The 23,840-nt window shown below is 46.0% G+C and overlaps 1 protein-coding gene across 5 annotated transcripts in view; it reads left to right on the top strand.

The window, feature by feature from the left end:
* STRA6 (stimulated by retinoic acid 6) overlaps positions 1–23,840 on the top strand; it is a 206,980-nt gene that overhangs the window by 99,507 nt on the left and 83,633 nt on the right. For all 5 annotated transcript variants that reach the window (XM_030187036.1, XM_030187047.1, XM_030187029.1 and 2 more), the window contains one exon: positions 7,909–7,975. In XM_030187036.1, the coding sequence (XP_030042896.1) occupies positions 7,909–7,975 (67 nt within the window). The remainder of the gene's footprint in view (positions 1–7,908; positions 7,976–23,840) is intronic.

Below are 23,840 nucleotides of genomic sequence, written 5' to 3' on the forward strand. Positions count from 1 at the left end.
AGAAGGACGTCCATCTTTTGACATAAATCGGAAGATGGACATCCTTCTCCCAGAGACCTCCAAATCGGTATAATCGAAACCCAATTTTGGGCGTCTCTAACTGCAGTCCATCACAAGGACGTCCAAATTTCAAGGGGACGTGTCGGAGGTGTAGTGAAGGCAGGACTTGGGCGTGCCTAACACTTGGACATCTCTGACCCATAATCGAAAAAAGCAAGGACGTCTCTGACGAACACTTGGACGTTTTCACCCGGACATGTTTTTCTTACGAATAAGGCACAAAAAGGTGCCCAAAATGACCAGATGACCTCCCGTTACTCCCCCAGTGGTCACTAACCCACTCCCACCCTCAAAAAAACATCTTTAAAAATATTTCGTGCCAGCCTCTATGCCAGCCTCAGATGTCATACTCTGGTCCAAGACAGCGCATGAAGGTCCCTGGAGCAGTTTTAGTGGGTACTGCAGTGCACTTCAGACAGGCGGACCCAGGCCCATACCCCCCCCCCCCTACCTGTTACATTTGTGGAGGAAACAGCGAGCTCTCGAAAACCCAATGTACCCATATATAGGTGTTACGTCCCTCATCTGTTCGACGCTCCTCCCGGCTAAGTCATTTCTCAGCTCCGTCCAAAAGGGACAAGGTTCAGTCTTAGGAGGGTCTGTTTCAGTTTCCTAAGTCTGGCAGCAGTCATCCGGCTTGGAGCAAGGGCAGAAGCCATCTTGGCTAGCTCAGGAGGGGGCAGCCATCTTGTATAAACGAGAACAGGAAGGAACTCCATATTTGGTTTTGAGAGGATCTCCTATGGGGGCAGACATGTTGGATTCACCTGAGTTTGGTTTGCTCAGATTGCTTCACTATTTAAAGCACTGCCTTCAGGCCTTCATTGCTTCGGCCTCAATTGTTCTGAGGAGATGCTGTGGGAGTGCTGTTCACTGACTATTCTTCTGTTCCTGTTTACCTGTGCACCGGACCTTGGCTAGTTTTCTCGGATTACGCTTGTTTGCTGCCTGCCTTGACCCTGGACTGATTTTGACTATTCTTTGCCTGTCAGAGTACTGGTTCTGGACTGTGTCTGTTTCCTGCCATCCTGGTCAGTGGCTGTGCAACCCCGCCGGTTCCAGAAGTCCTGGTGGCCGCCTGCAGCTGGGAGCTCAACTCCCAGTGAATGGTGGTCGCTTTCCAGGTGAAGCTAGGGGTTGTCTGGCTGCCTGACTGAGTGCGGTAGCGCTCCATCTCTGCCGTGCTCTGTCGGGGCACAAGGGCTCACTACTACCGGGTCATAACAATAGCTGCCCCCTTCACCTGTAAGGGCTATGGTAGTGGTGTACAGTTGTGGGTAGTAGGTATTGGGGGGGGGGGCTCAGCACACAAGGTAAGGGAGCTATGTTCCTGGGAGCATTTTATGAAGTCCACTGCAGTGCCCCCTATGATGCCCGGTTGGTGTCCTGGCATGTCAGGGGGACCAGTGCACTACAAATGCTGGCTCCTTCCATGCCCAAATGGCTTGCATTAGGATGTTTTTGACATGGACGTCTTTGGTTTCGAAAATCACCAAAAGTCAGAAATGTCCATGTCTAGGGACGTCCAAATTTAAGGATTTGGACGTCTGACCGTATTTTCGAAACAAAAGATGGACGTCCATCTTTTTTCGAAAATATGGGTTTCCCCGCCCCTGGATTTCGTCATTTTGCAAGGACTTCCAAATCGCAACTTGGACGTTTCTTTCGAATATGCCCCTCATGGCGACCAGAATGAACGCAATACTCAAAGTGCAGATGCACCATGGAGCGATACAAAGGCATTATAGTGTTTTCGGTCTTATTCACCATCCCTTTCCTAATAATTCTTAGCATCCTATTTGCTTTTTTGGCCGCCACCGCACACTGAGCAGAAGATTTCGGTGTATTATCTACTGTGACACCCAAATCTTTTTCTTGAGCGCTGACCCCCAAGGTGAACCCTAGCATCAGGTAACTATCAAGTTCCATTCCCTTTCCCCTTTCCCAATTACAGCAGTAAAAATGTCCAAATAACAGAGTATGGCATAGTATACTACTTATAATGTCAACACAATGAATAATAATACATCTTAATAGACAGTACAGAATGCATGAGAAGAGAACTTATAGACAGTTAAAATAGAGTTAACAGGAGTTAGACAATAAGGGAACTAACTTTAAGTTGCACATGAAGTCAGAAAGGTACATGAATATGATGTTATCGAGGGTAAGAGTAGATAAGCAAGTCCTGCTACAGTGTGTGCTGTCAGTCTTTGTCCTTGAGTGTGTGTGACTAGCTAGTATTTAGCACAGCAAACCTATGCCATCCTGAAATTTTAGTTTTAGCCCTGTTTTTATACATTTTCAGTTCAATTCTACTCTTTTATTATTGCAAAGAGTTTTTCAAATCATCCTGTTTATGGAGTAGAAGGTCAAATTCTGAGCTTCCAGAAATAATAATAAAGTTTTCATAAAATTCTATGATGTTTTAATAGCATAATGTTTAAAAGTTGAGTTTCCACCCATTGAAAGGTCAGAATTGGGTTAGTCAGTGTAACTCAGGCCAGTGGACTTCTCTCCTAGGCTGGAGAACAGTTATCAGGCTAGACTAATTGTTATTGGGAGGTCCACATCCTGCTGGTTTATCCCAGATTAATAACAATGCCTGACTAATTCTGTAACAGGGCATAAAGTTAAGCATAGGGACACAGAACACTAATCGTGAATTCTATAACAGCAGTTTTGTGTGGAACTGTGATTATAGAATATTAGTTTAAGTCCATTTTGAGGCTCATTTTCAAAGCACTTAGCCTCCCAAAGTTCCATAGAAACCTATGGAACTTAGCCTCCCAAAGTGCTTTGAAAATATGCCTCATTGTCATGCATAACTTTAAGTGCGAGCAAGCTTGTGCCTAACTACTGGCATATAGGCGCATAAATGCAAGTATTCTATAAAACCACGCCTAAATGCTGGTCAGGCCCCTGACCCACCCATGCCCCTTCCTTGGCCACACTCCCTTTGGAGTTGTGCACTATTGAAATTAGGCATGCTTTTCATAGAATATGGGTGTAGGACAGTTGCACATGTAACTACTAATTAGTGTCAATTAGCCTCAAGTCCAATTATTGAAAGACTAGTAAAAAAAGGCCCGTTTCTGGCACAAATGAAACGGGCGCTAGCAAGGTTTTCCTTGTAGTGTGTATGTTTGAGAGAGTATGTGTGAGATTGACTGTGTGTGAGACAGTGAGAGTGAATGTGCGAGTGTGTGTGAGAGAGAGCGACAGTGCTGGGTGCGAGTGTGTCTCCTGTGCCCCCCCTGCATCCACCGTGCGATTCTCCTCTCTCCCCTGCTCCCCCTCCAGCCACCCACCGATGGCGTTCTCTCCCTTGCCTCCCCTGCAGCCAACCTGCGAGTCTTCTCTGTCCCTTGCCCCCCTGCAGCCAGGCAGCGAGTTTCCTGTGTCCCCTGCGCCCCCTCCAGGCACCCAGTGAGTGTTCTATGCCCCCCTGCAGCCACGCAGCGAGTTTCCTGTGTCCCCTGCGCCACCTCCAGGCACCCAGTGAGTGTTCTATATTCCCTGCCCCCCCTCCAGCCACCCTGCATTTGTTGTCTGTCTCGTGGCCCACCTCCAGCCACCCAGTGATTATCCTATCTCCCCTGCCCTCCCTGTAGCCATCCTGCTATTGTCCTGTGTCCCCTGGCCCCCCTGCAGCCACGCAGCGATTGTCCTGTGTCCCCTGCCCCCCCCCCCCCGTGCAGCCAGGCAGTGATTTTCCTGTGTCCCCTGTCCCCCTGCAGCCACCCTGCGATTTAGGTGTGTCTCCTGCCCCCCCCGTGCAGCCAGCCAGCGATTATATTGTATCACTGCCCCCCTGCAGCCTCCCTGCGAATGTCCTCTCACCCTGGCCCTTTTGGCATGCCCCCCAGCGTCCGTCACCGTTCCCTTCCCCCCGATGTGTGTGTTGCCAGTGCACCCCCTTCCACCCCCACCGATGTCGTCGCTGCCGGCGCTCCCCCCTCTCCGAAGGCCCCCCCCCCTGACCTGGCGAAACAGAAGATTTTAGCGTCATGTCAATGCCCCTGCAGTAGGAACCGATAGAGTAACGTGTGCCCCGCCCTTGACATCGCGTTTTGATGCAAGAGCGGAGCAGAGCTACAGTGCAGTAGAACGTTGGAGGTGAGAATGTGCTCCGCCCTCAACGTCATAACGTTTGACGCGAGAGCGGGGCCCAGAGACTGTGATTTTGTGTGGCTTCAGAGCTTTGAACTTACGAACCTGGCTTCAGTGACGTCAGTGCAAATAGAATGTTGAGGGTGAGTTTTATATATATATATATATCTTCAATTAAGCATCATTTGCACCAATTAGTTTAAGTGCATAAATTTATTTTTTGGGATTTATTAACTGCCTTTATGAAGAGATTAACCCAGGCAGTGTATTCTATAACCATGTCTATCTTTGGGTGCAGTTTATAGGATGAGGGAGTATATGTGCCGATTATCCCATAATGTTCCTGTGAAGTGGCAGCAGGAACATTATGGGTCTCTGTTCCAGAGTAGAACCATTCAAAGAAAATGAAGTGGTAGGCAAATCTGGAAAACCCTTGGTAGGGGCTACCTTTCAGTAACTGGAGGGAAGTATAACATCGAGTGTAGGGAGGTAGCCGGGATTCTTCCTTCGCCAGAGGGAGTCCCAAAGATGTAGAGGGAGGTGGAGAGGCTCATCCACCAGGTGCCCAAACAGGCTGTGGTCTTCTCCTTCAGAGACTGAGTAGGGGGGGAGAAGGGAAGGGCCAGCCTTGGAACCTGTTTCCCATAAGAAAGAGAGGAGACAAAATGGTTTGGGCTTAATACTAGGGACACAGTGTGCTAGGACCAGGAGCTAAGGAGGACATTGAAAGGGACTATCTGTTGCTTGGGAGTTCCACATCCTAAAAGGATGGAGAGAAGTGGAGCTAATGAGTGAGTGAGAGAGTGTGATGGCCTGGTGTGAGAGGAGGAAGGACCCAAGTGCTGGGTGTATCTTGCTTGGCCTTAATCCAGAAGGGGTTGTGTGTGTTCCGGAGTATAAGGAGAATCAAGTCCCAGGACAGGAGGTGGGGACTTGCTCATGTGTTGAGCAGTGGCGTAGCCAGACAGCCAATTTTGGGTGGGCCTGAGCACAAAGTGGGTGGGCACAAAATTTTCTCTTCCCTCCCCCATTGTCCAGCATTTTCCCTTTCTCTTCCCTACCATCCACTGTCTATCTTCTCTCCCTGGATCCATCTTCCCTCTTTCTCCCCTCCCTCACTTGTGCATCTCTCCTTTCCTCTCCTCTTCTCCACCTTCATGTCCAACTTTTCTCCCTCTCCCTGCCTTGAGCCCCTGGTTTGACATCTCTCTCTTCCCCCCACCACCACCATCATCATCTCTCCATCCTTCCTTTCCCTCACTGCCATGTTCAACATTTCCCCTCTCACCTCTCCCTTCCACTTCCATGTCCAAAATGGTTTTTTCTCTCATGCCCTTTCTCTCCCTCTCCCCATCCCACCCATATCCAACAATTCTCATTCTCTTTCCCCTTGCAGCATCTCTCCGTCTCTCCCCGACCCCCCACCCACACACCACCACACACACACACACACACGTTTTTCCCTCCCTTTCCCCAGCGACAGTCTGGCACCTGGCTGCAGGCCTTCTTTCCCCTCCCCTTCGGGCAGCGCCGCAGTCTATCCCTACAGCTGAGCAAAGCTGCACCGCACCGGGTCCGTCTCCGTCCTGCCGCTACTTCTGCCCTCCGGCTCCATTGTGATCTTCGTTTGCTCTTCTGCAGCGGTTCCGGATCCGCGCGCTCCCAGGCCTGTCTGTATGCTGCCTGCGACTGCTTCATCTGCGCTGGCCCCGCCTACTCTTCTGAAGAGGCGGGGCCCAGCGCAGAGGAAGCAGTCGCAGGCAGCATACACAGACAGCCCTGGGAGCGCACAGATCCGGAACCGCTGCAGATAAGCAAACAAAGATCACGGAGCCAGAGGGCAGAAGTAGCGGCAGGACGGAGACGAACCTGGTGCGCTGCAGCTTTGCTCAGCTGTAGCAATAGACTGCGGCGCTGCCCGAAGGGGAGGGAGGGAGGGGAAAGAAGGCCTGCGTGCCGGAGGGGGGATCAATTCTTTTGTTGTTGCTCTGCATCGTCGCTGGGTGGGCCTGAGCCCAAAGTGGGTGGGCCCAGGCCCACCCAGGCCCACTCGTGGCTACACCCCTGGTGTTGAGTGTTTGCACAGAGAAGGAGGAGGAGTCTATGCTGAATTTGCAAGAGTTTATCTCAGGCCTTTTGCTATAGAATTGACATATAGGGAGGAGGATGAGTACAAGGTTGTGGACAGGAGCTGCTAGAGGGCCCTAACGTAAGAGGTGCTAAACAAGATCAGAGAGGCACAGGAGGGGTGCAGAGCTTATCCGAGAAAGGAAGGACAGATGCAGAAAACAGAAAGAGTGATAGCATACAGCAAAAGAAATCAAGTGCTAACTAGAACTGTTCACAAGTTTGAAACCTTTACCATCACTATTTTTGTGGACTGTATGTTTTATTATTTTCATTGCTCTGCTTTTATATGTTTTTATTCCTCTGGGGAGTGTCCAATAAATGGATGTTTTTGCACAAATCTCTTACTAGCCTTCCTTGGAATGTTTTTAAATGTGGGTTGTTTGTGCTTGTGCAGAGATTGCTGTGAAAGGAAATGGCAGAGGAGTTTTTGCCATAGACAGCACAAATCAGAAGAGTGGCTACACCTGCTAAAATGTGTGGATAGTTCTTCTGAGAAAAAATATATGCAAAGATTTGAAAATTCAAAAGCACGGGTCTATATGTAAATGTCCTTCCCTGGAAAGAATGCCCTTTCGTGGTAGAGACACTACATGCATAAGTTTACCTACACACAGAGGGGGACATTTTCTGAAAGTTAATTTCACTGCATAAAGCATATGCCCACAGAAATGACTTAGAAATTAACTCTCAACATGGTCAGTAACTACAGTTATTGCTTCCACCCTTGACCAGCAACATAAAATATTGTCTCGTTAAACTACATTCAGCCATTTGGATGCACAGTAGAATCACCTAAGCCAAAGTACTGACCAGTCATAGTAGGGCATCTGAATTGAAGCACTTTCATTCTGTATCTCACTATAGGTACTGGCCACATTCATAGAATTACCCACAGTAGTTAACCATTGTTCTGAGGTTCATGAACCATAGAAAGTCATCTTTCTAGTATCCATCTGAGATATCACCTCTCAGTAAACTTGACTTTGTTTGCCCATTTATATCATTTTTTTTATTTTTATTCAACGTTTCTACTGTTATTATTATTATTAGCATTTGTATAGTGCTACCAGACGCACATAGCGCTGAACACCTGATACAAAGAGACAGTCCCTGCTCAAAAGAGCTTACAATCTAAATAATACAAACAGACAAGACAGTTACGGGTGAGGGAAGTAATGGGTGAGAAGGGAGGAAGGGACAAGGGGAGGGCAATTGTGGCTAGGAGCTAAAAGCAGCAGTGAAAGTTGGGTTTTCAGCATAGATTTGAAAACAGGTAGAGATTGAGCTAGACGTATAGGCCCAGGAAGTCTATTCCAGGCATAAGGTGCCACGAAAGAAATGGAGCGAAGCCTGGAGTTAGCAGTGGAGGAGAAGGAGGACGACAAGAGAGACTTGTCCAGTGAGCGGAGTTATAGTAATGGTGCCAATAGATTATCAGAATTTAAGAAAGCGTGGGACAGGCATGTGGGGATCCCTTAGAAAAGGAAGAGTTAGTTGTTACTGAGGATGAGCAGACTGGATGGGCCACTTGACCCTTATCTGTTGTCATATTTTTATTTACTTTCTTTTGAAATTTTCATCAAGCTTTTACATTTTTCTTTCTAGAATTGTTCCACCATGCAGTCCTACCATCCCTGACCATCTCTATCACACCATCATGGCTCCTGTATCTGTAAGTAAGCGAGAGAGGATGTATTTATTTTACAAGAGACATAGGAGGCAATTCTGTGAGCGAGTTTCCAAAATATAGGCACCTACTTTCTGCGGGTACTGCACCTATTCTACAAAAATATTTACACGGGTGAGTCAGCAGAAACATGCCTACATTTAGGTGCACCCGTATAGGTCTATGGCAGGCATATCTGGGCATGCCTAATGTGACTGTTGTACATGTAATTTACTTTACTACTACTACTACTATTTAGCATTTCTATAGCGCTACAAGGCATATGCAGCGCTGCACAAACATAGAAGAAAGACAGTCTCTGCTCAAAGAGCTTACAATCTAATAGACAAAAAATAAAATAAGCAAATCAAATCAATTAATGTGTACGGGAAGGAAGAGAGGAGGGTAGGTGGAGGCAAGTGGTTGCAAGTGGTTACGAGTCAAAAGCAATGTTAAAGAGGTGGGCTTTCAGTCTAGATTTAAAGGTGGCCAAGGATGGGGCAAGACGTAGGGGCTCAGGAAGTTTATTCCAGGCGTAGGGTGCAGCGAGACAGAAGGCACGCAGTCTGGAGTTGGCAGTAGTGGAGAAGGGAACAGATAAGAAGGATTTATCCATGGAGCAGAGTGCACGGGAAGGGGTGTAGGGAAGGATGAGTGTGGAGAGATACTGGGGAGCAGCAGAGTGAGTACATTTATAGGTTAGTAGAAGAAGTTTGAACAGGATGCGAAAATGGATAGGGAGCCAGTGAAGCGACTTGAGAAGAGGGGTAGTATGGATAAAGTGACCCTGGTGGAAGACAAGACGGGCAGCAGAGTTTTGAACCGACTGGAGAGGGGAGAGGTGACTAAGTGGGAGGCCAGCAAGAAGCAGATTGCAGTAGTCTAAACGAGAGGTGACACGGGTGTGGATGAGGGTTTTGGTAGAGTGCTCGGAAAGAAAGGGGCGGATTTTACGGATGTTGTAAAGAAAGAAACGACAGTTCTTGGCAATCTGCTGGATATGAGCAGAGAAGGAGAGAGATGAGTCAAAGATGACCCCAAGGTTTCGAGCTGAGGAGACAGGGAGAATGAGAGAGCCATCAACAGAAACAGAAAACGAGGGGAGCGGGGAGGTGGGTTTGGGGGGGAAAATGAGAAGCTCGGTTTTGGTCATATTTAATTTCAGGTGGCGTTGAGACATCCAGACAGCAATGTCAGACAAGCACGCTGAAACTTTGGTTTGGATGCAAGGTGAGATATCAGGGGTAGAAAGGTAGATTTGGGAGTCATCAGCATAGAGATGGTAGGAAAAGCCATGGGATGAGATTAATGAACCAAGGGAAGAAGTGTAGATAGAAAAGAGGAGGGGACCAAGAACAGAGCCCTGAGGTACGCCGACAAGCAGAGGGATAGAAGTAGAAGAGGATCCACCAGAGTGAACACTAAAGGTGCGGCGGGAGAGGTAGGAAGAGAACCAGGAAAGGACAGAGCCCTGGAATCCAAGTGAGGACAGGGTATCGAGAAGTATGCTGTGATCGACAGTGTCAAAAGCAGTGGAAAGATCAAGAAGAATGAGGATGGAATATTGACCTCTGGATTTAGCCAGTAATAGGTCATTGGAGACTTTAGTAAGCGCAGTTTCGGTTGAGTGGAGAGGGCGAAAACCAGATTGTAGTGGGTCAAGAATAGCATGTTGAGGAGAGAAAATCAAGGCAGCGGCGGTGAACAGCACGCTCAAGTAATTTGGAGAGAAAAGGAAGGAGGGAGATGGGTTGGTAATTAGAGGGACAAGTAGGGTTGAGTGAAGGCTTCTTAAGGAGAGGTGTGACCACAGCATGTTTAAAGGCAGCAGGGACAGTCGCAGTGGAAAGTGAGAGGTTGAGAATGTGACAGATAAAAGGAATAAGAGCAGGAGAGATGGCATTAAGAAGGTGGGTGGGAATGGGATCAGAGGAACAGGTGGTACATTTTGAGGAAGAAAGGAGACGTGTAATTTCCTCTATAGTAACTTCAGGAAAGGAGGAACGGGAATGAGGGAAAGGAGAGAGAGGAGAACGGACTAATGGAGGGAGAGGTGGTGAGGTAGAGAATGCAAGGTTTATCTTTTGAACCTTGTCGTGAAAGAATTCAGCAAGGGTCTGAGGAGATAATGAAGGGGGGAGTTGGGGGAGGAGGCACCTTGAAGAGAGAGTTCAATGTGGTGACGAGAAGTCAAGGGTTAAAGCCAAGAGAGTTGGTCAGTTGGATATAATAATCCTGTTTGGTGCGTAAAAGAGCAGATTGGAAGGAGGTCAGCATGAACTTAAAGTGTAAGAAATCAGCAAGGGCCCGAGATTTCCGCCAGAGGCGTTCGGCGGAGCGGGTACAGGAACGTAGGTAGCGGATATTAGAAGTCAGCCAAGGTTGGGGTTTTGTACGCCTTACATGGCGGGTCATCAAAGGTGCAAGAGTGTCTAAGGCAGAGGATAGAGTATTGTTGTAAGAAGAAACAGCCTCGTTGACAGACGTGGATGGTGCCACATTAGAGAGAAGGTTTGAAACATGGGAGGATAGAGATGAAGGGTCAATATCGTGAAGATTCCTAGATAAATTAGATAAGATAGGACGGGACTGGGAGGGAGGAGATTTAAGTGTGAAAGTTATAAGATGGTGATCAGAGAGGGGAAGATCAGAGGCAAGGAAACTAGAGGGTGAACAGTTGGAGGAGAAGATGAGATCAAAACAGTGACCATTTTGATGAGTGGGGGAGGTGGAGCATAGTTGGAGATTAAAGGAGGATGTTAAAGCGAGTAACTTGGAAATATAAGAGTTGGAAGGATCATTAGCAGGAATATTAAAGTCACCAAGGATGAGAGAGGGGGAGGAAGGATCATGGAAGAAGGCAAGCCAGGCATCAAAGTCACTGAGAAAAGATGAAAGGGGCTTATCAGGGGGACGATAAATGACCGCTATTCGAAGAGGCAGAGGAGAGAAAAGGCGGATAGAGTGGACTTCAAAGGAGGAAAAACAGTGAGATTGAGGTGGAAGAAGGTTGAAATCTGGAGGAGGGAGAGAGAAGTAGTCCAACACCGCCCCCGCAACCAACAGGGCGAGGAGCATGTGAAAATAGATAACCGCCATGGCACAGGGCTGCGACTGAAGCAGAGTCATCAGGGCAGAGCCAGGTTTCTGTTATGGCAAGCAGATGGAGGTGACGCGAGATAAAGAGGTCCTGGATATAGGGGAGTTTGTTACAGATAGAGCGGGCATTCCATAGGGCGCAAGAGAAGGGCAGAGAAGAGGAGGGGAGTAGAGAAGTAGAGATGAGGTTAGAGAGGTCGCGGTGAGATCTGTAGAGTTGGGATAATAGTTGGTGAGGGGGGCCAGGATTGGGATTGATGTCACCGGCTGAGAGTAAGAGAAGGAGTAAAAGAGAGCGGAGGAGAGTAGGAGACGTGTGGCCATGAAGGCGTCAAAGGAGAGAGGTATTTAGGTGGAATGGGGAAGGCAAAATGAAGGGAAGAAAGAGACGGAGATTTAAAGCCAAGAGGGAAGAAGAGGGTAGGAGAGAAGGTGAGGTGATGAAGTCGATGTCCTTTCTCCGAGGACAAGCAAGCCATAAAAGTCTTACATGTGGGTGAGATCGTCCACGGAGCCCAGTGCGGAAAAACATTGCTTAGTATAGTTTCACTTTAAGAGTATGAGGCAGTGCTGCAACTACGCGTCAGCAGGTGCCTTCCCCCATGAGCATGGGACCAACAATCTTTCTTCATCAGTGGTGAAAAGAGGTCACGTTTGTCTGAGATTATGTTCAGGGCGTCGTTGTTGTTTTGTTTTTTTTCTCATCTGGTGCCTTCCCTCACAGTGAATTTTAATTTCGTTCCTCATAATTTTCTTTTTGTATCAAGAATACCTTTCCTATACCCTTTCTTAGAGTCCCCCCCCCCCCCCCCCCCCCATTTCTTCTTTTTTTTTTTTTCTCGGCTCTGAAGGCCTACTTATGCCATAGCACCAACTAGGTAGCATTGATATTTTTTTCAGGTGAGCACAACCCTTTTTTTCCTCACCACTGAGTTGTTTGATTTACCCTTGGCCATTTTTCCTCCCAATTGTCATCTAAAGTTCCCAGTGGTTTTAAGCACTGTGGTGCAATAGGACCATATCTGGGGCTGACACCCATTCCTGGTGTATCCAGTGTTTGGGGCCAAACCACAATTCTCTAAACTGCATTCTTTGTATATGCAGAAAAGAACCCAGAAATCCAGAGAGGCTCAAAAAGAGAAGATTTTTGGGTCTGAATTGTCGGCATTGGTATCAGCTCATCTGCATCAGAAGCATCAGTTCCAATGGCAATTAGACCCGTCTCAGACTCTGGGAGTGGATGCGCATTGATTGGGTCTCCACCTGCCTCAGTGCCGGCCACTGTTCAGGGCCCCCGGGGACTAGTCAACATCGGACCCAACACAGAGGAGGCATGTGGATTCAACGAAGGCCAAGAAGCACAAGCATTGATCTCCCTCAACGCACAGTGCCAGGAGCTCCGGGGCATTGAAGGGATCAATACCTAAGAAGCATCAGCACTATTGAGAAGGGGCCTTTGCGCCAGACTCCAAGTAGCCAGGACCCAGTTTCTTCCACGCCACTGGCAACTCTGCAGGCTATCTCCAACCTAGTGCCCCAGCCTTTACCGATGTTGGCTTTTGATGAACTGATCTGGGAATATTTCAAGTACTTGGGGCTTCTACAGGCGCAGAGTTCATCAGTACCAGGGGCGCTTGCACCAGCCTTGACTCTGCTGCTTTCTGCCTCATAGAGCCCTCAGCCTGTGGTGCGATCACCAATGCTGGTGCCGTATGGGGCATCGGTGTTGACACTTGCCCATGTAGATACCCCCTTGATGTCTGTGGAGGAAACCTCATCAGAATGCAGGGTGAACCTGCATCTCAGCGCCATTCCAGGTGTGGACATGGTTCCTCTCATCCGAGGCAGGCATAGAGTCAGCCCTCCCATGTAGAGTATTTTGTTAACTCCGATTGGGACTGTTCATGGGAGTCTGATGATGAGCCAAGGTACTTCTCAGACAGAACCCCTCCCCTCCAGAGGAGAGACATAAATCTTCACCTGAGAATCTCTCTTTTACCACTTTTGTAAAGGGGATGGCGCTTGCCCTCCCTATTAAGTTAGAGACAGAGGATGAACCCAGGGCCGAGATGTTCAAGGTTCTGGACTATGATTCATCTCCTAGAAAAGCTGTGACTGTCCCTCTTCATAGAATCTTTTGAGATGTTCAGGTGAAGAATTGGGGGTCCCCTCTGTCTGTCCTAGTTATGCCCAAAAAATTAACACCATGTATCTGATTCATTGTACACCTGGGTTGGATAGGCCACAAATGCATCATCACTCCTTGGTGGTTGAATCCATGTTCAAGTGATCCAGGAGCTCCAGGGACTTTGCCTTGGCTCCCCTAGGCAGAGAAGCCCAGACACAGAATTCATTTGGGTGTAAGGTGCTCTTCTCCTGTATTCAGTCATGCCAGCTCTACATCATCCTGTACTTGCACTCCTTTGTGCACAGTATATTAGACTTGGATGATCTCCCTCAGAAGCAGGCAGAGTCACTTTGCCAGTTGGCCATGAAGCAGAAGGTCTGTCATAAATTTCTGGCCAGGGGCGCTTTTGACACCTTTTGACATAGTGTCCATGATCTCTGCTCAGAGAAAAGCGATGCACAGACTCTTCATGGTTGTGTGTCTCTGACTTGGATTCTGTGGTCCAACAAAGGTTGGTGGATGCTTCTTACCATGAAGATAACCTTTTTGGGAAAAAGGTGGAAGAGATAGCTGACCTGATAAAATACTGATACCACTGACACCCTTTCTCAGATGATATCTTCTGCACCTTCCTTATCTAGGAGGTTTTCTGGCAAGTCAAAGTGAGGTCCCTATTATTATCATAGGTGTAGGTACACTCCTCCTTGCCCTGCTCAGTCTGTTCAGCCCCAGCATTCTTGTCAACAGCATGCAAAGAAATTCCAGTCGGCTCCCCAGTCAAAACAGCGACAAGTTTTTGACTGGCTCCAGGACAGCATAGCAGCTGTCCAAAATGATCGTTCTGGATGACCTTCTGGTTGGGAGGCTGAGTTTTTAACCAAGAAAGGTGGCCCCTAGTTACCTGTAATTATTGGGTTCTTAAAATAGTCTGTCTTGGTTATATTTTACATTTGCAAAAGAAATCTCCAAATTGCCCACCGAGAGTGTCTTGCCTCAGCTCTCCACACAAGGCAGTACATGTAGAGAAACTCTCCGCCCTTCTCAAGGTCCGTGGGATCGAACCTGTTCTATCAGGGGAAGAAGGGAAGGGATTCTATTCCAGGTACTTCCTTGTGCCAAAGAAAATGGGGGGGGGGGGAGGGGGATGTGTCCCATCCTAGACCTAACGGCTCTGAACAAATATCTGATCACAGAAAAGTAAATTTACCACTATTATTTAACTAGTATGCTAATACTATGTAAGAAAATATATAGGAAATGCACTCAGATTGTCCACATTCACTCATATAGCATCCACCAAGGGACACCTCAATGGTGAATACATTTTTTAATCTCTATCATCAGGTCATTTCCACAGCCACCCACCCCAAAAATGAATGCACAGTGTTAGTGTCCAAAATCAAAATACCCAAAAATGTCAAAAAATTTCTTTTTTATATAAATATTCCATTCAAACTTAAGTGAAAGAGTACTAGAAATCTGTACTTATCTTTAAGGCACACTCCACATCAACATTTTGCAATGACCTCTTGTAAGAGAGAGTTTGCTCAGTCCTAAAACTCTCTCATGATGCCCCTTGCTAATTCATCATAAACACCCAAACACGGGTTTCGTCTGAAGAGTCTGTATCAAGGACTCAGTTGGCATCATTAAACTCAAGCATTACTTCAAAGAGCTTCAAAGTTCAGACTGTCGACCAGGAAAGCCGAGTGCCCCGAGGTCAGCCTTTTGAACCTAGTCTATTTTGGGGGGTTATATTGTGAAAGTCTGGTATATATCTTTTTTGAACTATATTGCTCAAAGAAAAGTTCAGGCACCCTTATCCCCATGATTCAGGAACACAGCCTCCATGGTGCATGTCACCCCCATGGCATGTCTCCATATGAGATCTGCCAAATGGACCCTAGCTTTCCACTGGTCTCAGGTCAAAGGGAACCTAGCAGATATCATCTGAATCATCCCAGAGCTGGCTTGATCCCTCCTCTGGTGGAAAATTCTGTCCAATTTGACCTTGGGAATACCATTCCAAATTCTTCCACCCCAGAAGGTATTGACAATGCATGCGTCCAACTAGGGTGGTGAGCTCATTTAGATGGGCTTCACACTCAAGGTCCTTGGTCAGCACAGTGGAGGCAGATGCAGATCAACCTCCTGGAGCTCTGGGCAATTTTGAATGCTCTAAAGTCTTTCAGAGATTGGCTGCTCAACCAAATTGTACTCATTCAAATGAACAATCAGGTTGCATTGTATTATGTCAACAAGCCGGGGGTACAGGATCCTACCCTCTGTGTCAGGAGGCCGTAAGGATGTGGAACTGGTCTGCCCAGAACAGACTAGTCCTCAGAGCCATGTACCTGGATGGAAAAGTGCAACAGCCTGGCCAACAGACTGAGCAGGGTACTGCAACCTCATGAGTGGTCTCTCAGCATGGGCGTTGCCTGTGAGACTTTCCAAGAGTAGAGCACTCCCTTGATGGATCTCTTTGCTATTGATTACATTAACAAGGTCCCTCAGTACTGCTCCAGGCTTAGCTTGCGTGACAGACTACCTTCCTCCTTCATTAGGAGGACAGGTCTTCTGTATGCGTATCCTCCCATCCCTCTAGTAGGGAAGACTTTGCTGAAACACAAGCAAGACCAAGGAACCATGATCCTGATTGTCCCATATTAGCCCAGGCAGATATGGTTCCCACTTCTCCTGGAATTATTCTCCAAAGAGATTGGACTGTTTTCTGACCCTCATAATGCAGAACGAGGGATCTCTTCTGTATTCCAACCTTCAGCCTCGGGCTCTGACATCCTGGATGTTGAGGGAATAGAATTTGCTTCCTTGAATCTCCTAGAGGGTGTCTCCAAGGTTTTGTTAGCTTCTAGGAAAGATTCTACTAAGAGCTGTTATATTTCCAAATGGAGGAGATTTGCTGTTTGGTGTGAGTTCAAGGCCCTATATCCTTTTTCTTGCCCTACACAGATCTTGCTTTGAATACCTTTTACACCTCTCTGAGTCTGGTCTTAAGACCAACTCAGTAAGGGTTCACCTCGGTGCAATTAGTGTTTTATCATCATTATGTACAGGGTAAGCTCATCTCTGGACAGCCTTTAGTTGTTCAGTTCACACAAGGTTTCTTTTAACAAAGCCCCTGGTCAAACCTCCACTGGTGTCATGGGACCTGAATGTCATCCTTACCCTCTTTTCAAACCACTAGATTCCTGTCCTCTGAAATACTTGACTTGGAAGGTCTTGTTTTGGATGGCAGTTACTTTAGCTCGCAGGGTCAGTGAGCTTCAGGCCCTAGTAGCAGATTCACCTTTCATAAAACTTCATCACGACAGAGTAGTTCTCCGCAACCACCCTAAGTTCCTTCCTATGGTGGTGTTGGAGTTCGATCTTAACCAGTCAATCATCCTGCCAACATTCTTTCCCAAACCACATGCCCATCCTGGTACAAGCTCACTGCACATCTTAGACTGCGAGTGAGCCTTGGCCTTTTAACTAGAGTGGACTAGACTCTATAGACAGACCACTCTACTTTTTGTTTCTTTTGATCCCAACAAGATGGGGGTAGTCATCGGTAAACGCACTCTTTCAAATTGGCTGGCAGACTACATTTCTTTTACATATGCCCAGGCTGGGCTGACTCTAGAAGGTTATGTCAAGGCTCCTAATGTCAGAACCTCTATTGAGGAAATTTGCATTTATGTGTTGTGGGAACACTGCCTAATACTCTTAACATGAAACTACACTAGGCAGCATTTTTCCGCACAGGGCTCTGAGGATGACGTCATCCACATATAAGACTAGTTGGCCTGCTGTCCTTGGAAAACACATGCTACAAGTAACTAACTTTGCTGTATTCTGTAAATTACATGTATAAATGTCCTCATCCATGCCCTTCATCTATGAACACTAAGGTATTTTTTAGAATACTGTTGAGTTCGGAACTAGCACTTATGGGGGTCAATATTCAACTCAATGAAACTGTCCAGAAATGGCTTCTTGCTGGTTAAATTTCCTGTTTGGGGCTAACCCATTATTTTCAGCAGCACTTAACCAGTTAGCACCGCTTGAAAATAACTGGTTAGTGCCAAACTCAAAAGAGACATTTTTGTGGACGCTCCAGGGGCAGTCAGCACTTGGATATTCAGAACTTAACCAGCCAGGTTAACCACATAAATAGGACCACATAAAAGTGAGTCCTATATTTATGTGGTAGCCCCTAGCTGGTTAAGTGCTGATTATCGACTTAACCGGCTATGTGTTAGCCAGCTCCACAAACCCAGAAATTCAATCCCGAAGCCTAGACTTGGCCCAGCTTTGAATTTCTGGGCATAATGCCACTGGCAGTCAGCAGACCGCTGATTGTTGCCAGCTGAATATAGACCCCTGTGTGCATACATGTGCATTCACATGCGTGAGGGCTAGTATCCTAGAAATATAGGATGCAAATAGTGCTTGACTCACTGTTATAGAATGAAAGGGATAATGTCTTGATAGACAAACAGTATTAACACTGGGAATTGGTACAGTTCATGCAGCAATTGTCCTGGAAATGAACATGAATGATTCCGAGGCTCTTGATATTTCTAATTTAAAATTAGGAAGAATCACAGTATGAGAATTCAAACATTAGGTCATCTATATACAATTGGTCTATGAACTCCAAATAATTTCTGCTCAAATTAATGGAGGGATCAGAGGGGGACTTTGTATACTTTGTCTTGCATAATACAATATGCATTTATCTTTTCTGAATGATGTCAGATAGTTACTATCTAATTACTATGCATTTTCTAAATTGTTTTTGAAAGTACTTGATTACTAAGACTCAGTTAAGTGTGAGCACTCTTTGGTTAGAGAGCCAGGATGTAGAAGGTCAAGCTAAGTCTTGCTTCAGTTTGGTTTAATTTGAGCAATTATGTAGCACTGTTTTTAGGTAAGTTTAAGAAATTTGCTTTTGTGAACTCCAATTTTCCATAGGTCATCCTGGTGGGGAAAAGGAGTCCAAATTTGGACATTCACAGTGTCTTGAGTATTTTATAAAAGGCTCACTAAATGTGGAGCCTTTTGTAGAATACATAACATATATAAACACACAGGATGTACATAATTTGCAATAAAGTGTGTGTTAAAAAATACAGGCATATTGCCAATCCTGCCCTGTTCTGTTATTCTCCAACCCTGGGAGTGCCTATGTATATAAAGGGCAATTCTATCGCAAGGCACCCAGTAAGAACCTATCCTATAAAGGAATGTAGATGTCTGCTTTCTTTTATAGAATACTAGCATGGCCAGTTATATATGCATCTAAAATTTAAGCGTGAGCACTAGAGCTGGTTTAAGTGTTGGTGCCTAAATGCTGAAGATAAGTGCATGCATTATAGTAGTCTGTAAGGTATGTGCATAAGGGCATATCCTGCCCCCGCTCTCCCAGGGTCTGTTATGCAAGATACACATGTATTTACAGAATAGCACTTAAGCAGGAATTTGGGATGTACACACATGTTCACACATAAGAGGAAATTCTATAAATGGCGCTCAAAATTTGATTGGAAACGGATTGCTGGATATTTGACTTTTTAATAGGTCAATAATCATTATAAGGGCTCTAAAAAAAAAAAAAACCTTGGCACTAAGTATGATTATGTAAAGGGTGCACGCCTGTTATAGAATTGCACTTAGTGCTGATTTCCGCGCCTAACTGTAGGTGACAGACTTACCCTTGCTGTAAATGCTGGCGCCCAAGTTAGGCGAACTGAGGCTGCATTCTATAACCACATGTGCAACTTTTTATGACACGCCCATGACCATGACCCCTTTTGAGTTGCGCGCTACTAGAGTTAGGCGTCATGCCTTATAGAATAGCACACAGCCAGATGAATGCACAGATTTTAAGGAGTGTCAATTAACTTCAGGAATTGTTTGCTAGCGCCCAGTTATTGATAGTTAAGGATTCATTACTCAGATAAATTACATGCACATCTTGGGTGTGCACTACAATGTGGACGCGCAAATCTAGGCATCATATATTTATTTAACTATTTATTTTAAATACTTCTAACCTGCCTATAAACTAGGCGGTTACCATAAAAACATACATACCAATGTAAAACAAAGCATTATCAATTAACAAAAATATAACATAAAATATTACTAACGTAATCCAAAATATGAGGTGCTGCTGTCATAACTTCCAAAACTGCACTATATCAGTAATACGCTTGAACAAAAAGCTGTGTTTTTAATAATTTCTTAAATTGCTGGAAACTAGTAGTTAAGCGAAGCTGACCTGGCAAGGCATTCCACATTAACGTTCCTCCTATAGAAAAAACAAAAACCTGAGTAAAGACATAATATACTGAAGACACCAATTGCAAACTCGGACATTTTGAGAAATCTGATCTTAAAGACCTTCCTGATGTAGACAGTGTGAAAACTTGGCCAAAATACCAAGGCATTTTACCATATATTACTTCATGAATTATACTCAAAACTTTATGCTGCACTCGATATTTCACAGGTAACCAATCTGGGGGATAATATGCATATATGTTAACATTCTAAATATTTATGCGTGTGTAAATATTTGTGCCTTTTGTATAGAAATTGCTACCGCATTGCATAAAAATAAGTACTGTCTCTGAGATTCTATATACGGCAGTCAGATTTGGGTGTGCTTCCAAGATGCACACGCAACTTAATTGGCTAACGAATTGTTAATCACCAATAATTGAATGTTAACCAATTATTGATGTTAATTGGCATCAATTGGGATTTGTGCGCGCATCCGGCTGCATGCTTTTCTATAACACTGGGCGTCTAAATCCCATAGTGCATGACTCAAAAGGGGACACGGCCATGGGAGGGATATGGGCAGCTTAGGGGCGTTCTAAAAGTTGCACGCAGTGTTACAGCATAATGGGTCTCTGCACCCAACTTGGGCACTGGGATTTTCACTAGGTTTCGGCAGATGTAAGTCTGTTGCCCAGAGCTGGGCATGGATATCAGTGCTAAGCCAGTGGCGTAGCTACGTGGGGACACGTGGGCCTAGGCCCCCATAGATTTGGCCCTGGACCCCCCTGCTGACGACTCTCTCAACCCCCCCCCCCCCCCCCGCCGCCAATCCGTCATCGCCTACCTTTGCTGGTGGGGGACCCCAACCCACGCCAGCCGAGGTCCTCTTCTTCCGGCGCAAGGCTTCGTTCTCTTTCTGAGTCTGACGTCCTGCACATATGTGCAGGACGTCAGACTCAGAAACTGAACGAAGCCTTGCGCCGGAAGAAGAGGACCTCGGCTAGCAGGGGTTGGGGTCCCCCGCCAGCAAAGGTAGGCAACGGCGAGGGAGGATTGGCGGCGAGAGGGGGGATCAAGAGGGTCGGCTGTGGGGGGGGGGGGGGTCAAAGTTGGTGGTGGTGGCGGCAGTGGCGGCGGGTCGGCAATGGTGGGGGGGCTAAAATGTGCCCCCTCACCTCGCGCTCTGGACCCCCCTCCCTCCGAAGTCTGGCTATGCTCTATTCTATAAAGGGCGCGTGCCCTCTATAGCATAGCGCTTAGCACTGATTTTTCATGACACTCATTTCTGAGCCATAAGTATCGAGTAGGTCTTATTAATATTCACTATACCAACAGCAGATACATCAATAGAATCATACACTATAAATATCTCTGCAGCTTAAATTCTCCACTAGTATTTTTTCTAAATTAATGGACCATCAGAGGTGATCTTCCACTGAGATAACTATCTCATTTTAAGGAAATAAGCATCACACCTTATGTCGTCACTAGTCCGCATAGATTTTTTTTAGCTACTTTATTTTTCCATTTTTTTTCTTGTTTCATTACTGAATAAATATCATTCTTCTTATTTACAATTTCATTACTTTGCATAAAAAGTGAAGTTTATCTTCAAATTTTCTTCCAGAGGGGATATTTGCTAACACGTGCTTTGCCTCTGCTGTTTCAAGGCAATCCCCTTAAATTGTGCTGCGGTATATTAGCATCCTGCTCCCCTTAGTCCTTAAGCTCCCTAAGAGGAGCAGGATGCAAACACACCGTAGCAGTGCTGCGTACGCTTTGTAGCGCTATATAAATGCTAAATAGTAGTAGTAGTAGCACAAGTTAAGGGGATTGCCTTGAAACAGCAGAGGTGAAACGTGTCGGTATATATCCCCTTAGGAAGAAAATTTGAAGATAAATACTTCACTTTTTATGCAAAGTAATGAAATTATAAATAAGAAGGATGATATTTATTCAATAATGAAACAAGAAAAAATGGAAAAATAAAGTAGTTAAAATGTATGTGGGCTGATGACGATATAAGGTGCTATACCTATTGCTTTAAAATGTGATAGTTATCTCAGTGGAAGATCACCTCTGATAGTCTGTTAATTTAGAAAAAATACAAGTGGAGAATTTAAATTACAGAGAGATTTATGGCGTATGACCCATTTTTTAGCACCATTTCTAGAATTCCTCCCTATAAGCAGGGTCGCTGAGAGGGGGGGCAGGGGGGACACAAAATTCCCCAGGCCCGGGCCTCCAAGGGGGGCCCGGCGCCACAGTCCCCTCCCCCTCTGTCCACCACCGGGCCGGACCCTCCTGAATTAAAATCATAGCGCCTCACCTCGACCTCACTCCGTGTGAAAGAAGCGCAGCAGCAACAGTCTGCAGATCGCCGAGGGCGGGACACAGAGAGGGAAGGCCCAAGGGAGGCGATCTGCAGACTGCCGCTGCTGCGCTTCTTTCACACAGAGCTATGATTTTAATTCAGGGGGGCCTGGTCTGGTAGTGGACGGAGGGGGGGGGATGGCGGTGGCGGCTGGGCCCCGGGGGCAGCCTTGCCCCAGGCCCGGCCCAATCTCTCGGCGGCCCTGCCTATAAGGGCAATTTTATAAAGGGCTCCTAAATGTAGATGGCAATTGTATGCACTAATTTATAGATCACACATTTACATGTGTGAATGACATCACAAATTAGCAGTTATGTGCATTTGTGCTAGATGCTATTCTATAACACTGGTCGCTAGTCACAAGGCACATAATAGCAAATGGACTGTACCAGTGCATGGAGCATGGGTGTTTCATGGGCATTCTGCCTAGCAATGCACACTTTATACAAGAGTATCAGATGTGCATTACAATATGCACTTAGCTTAGTGACTATTAAAACTGAGTTTAACTACTAGGCAGCCAAAGATTAAGTGCTTTGGATCCCCTTGTCATAAGTAACAGAAGTAATATTCTAGAAGCACAAGAAATTGAAGAATGCCACAGGACTCCCCCCCCCCCCCCCACCCAACACACACACACATACGAGTTTCAAAAACCTTGAGTTTTAATTGGTATTCTTGTAGATGTCACAGTTGCAAACTGGTTGCACATACCACTGTCTGACGCATTTTAACAAGTGAGATTGTGTGTGTGTCTCTCTCTCTCTCTCTCTCTCTAGAGATGACAAACCTTCTGAACATTTATTTTGTGCTTGTCAAAAGTGTCAGATTAACAGCACTGGAAGCCAATGTGATTAGACTGCCCACAGTGACAGCAATTGGTGTGGAACTGGGATGCGAACACTGGTTAATCGGAAACTGAATGCATGACACCAACTGCTATCACAGAGGCCACCAAATTAGTTTCACATGATAATGACTTTAAGCCATTACGGACCAAGGTTCGATTTGACCTGGTGACCTCATTTTGAGAAGATGATCAGTTTTCATGAAATAATACCATAGTTGGTATTGAGAGGACTGTGCAATTGAAAGCAAATGATTAAATGGACAGTTTACAAACTAAGGAGTCCTTTTACCAAGCTGTGGTCAGAAGGGCCCTGCACTAGTGGTGAGGGCTGTTTTGCCATCTGCTGCAGCCCTTTTTACTTCAGTGGGTAAAAAAAGGCTGAAAATAGCTATGGCCATGGGGTAAGATTACTCTTACCGAGGGGCCATGCGAGGGGCAGCACTTACTGTCACCCATTGAGGTAACTGTAAGGGCTCCTGTGCTAACTGGGTAGTGTGCGGCGTTGCCTGATTACCACCGGGTTAGAGCCGTGCTAAAAAATATGGACTGTTTTTTTTCCCCCTCGCATAGGAAATGCTGGGGTTGGAACTACTGCCGGTGCCCACGTTGGGCGATAGTAACTCCAGATTAGCATGCGATAAACCTACGTTGGGCTTACCGCTGCTTTGTAAAAGGGCCCCTAAATTTGAGTACTGCATCACACAGAGATGTAAAGGTACAACTGCACCTTGAATCTCTAGATTTCACAGCTTTTTCTTCCAATCACTGAGGCTTGTAACTGATCAGGGGTTGATTAAACTCTTATTGTATATACTAACCTCTTTACTAATCTATGCTGAAAGAAGCAATTGAATGCTTTTAAGCATAGTGAGTACACACGTTTCAGTGCAGATTTGGTGCTTGATGATGTAATATCATACAGATGACTCATGGTCATCTAGATAAGCCTAACAATATCTTTGCTATTTCCCAAAAGACTTTGATGTGCATCTTACGTCCACTTTCACTTTTCTTAATTCTTGGAACAGACATCCCTCAGGGTTCAAAATGTAGTAGTGTATTTCTATCGCTTCAGTGGATTGCTCTTTTCCATTTATCATACCAACCTATTAACTCTTTCTTCATTTAT

Source organism: Microcaecilia unicolor, chromosome 1, assembly GCF_901765095.1.
Source record: "Microcaecilia unicolor chromosome 1, aMicUni1.1, whole genome shotgun sequence".
In the NCBI taxonomy this organism is placed as follows: Eukaryota; Metazoa; Chordata; class Amphibia; order Gymnophiona; family Siphonopidae; genus Microcaecilia; species Microcaecilia unicolor.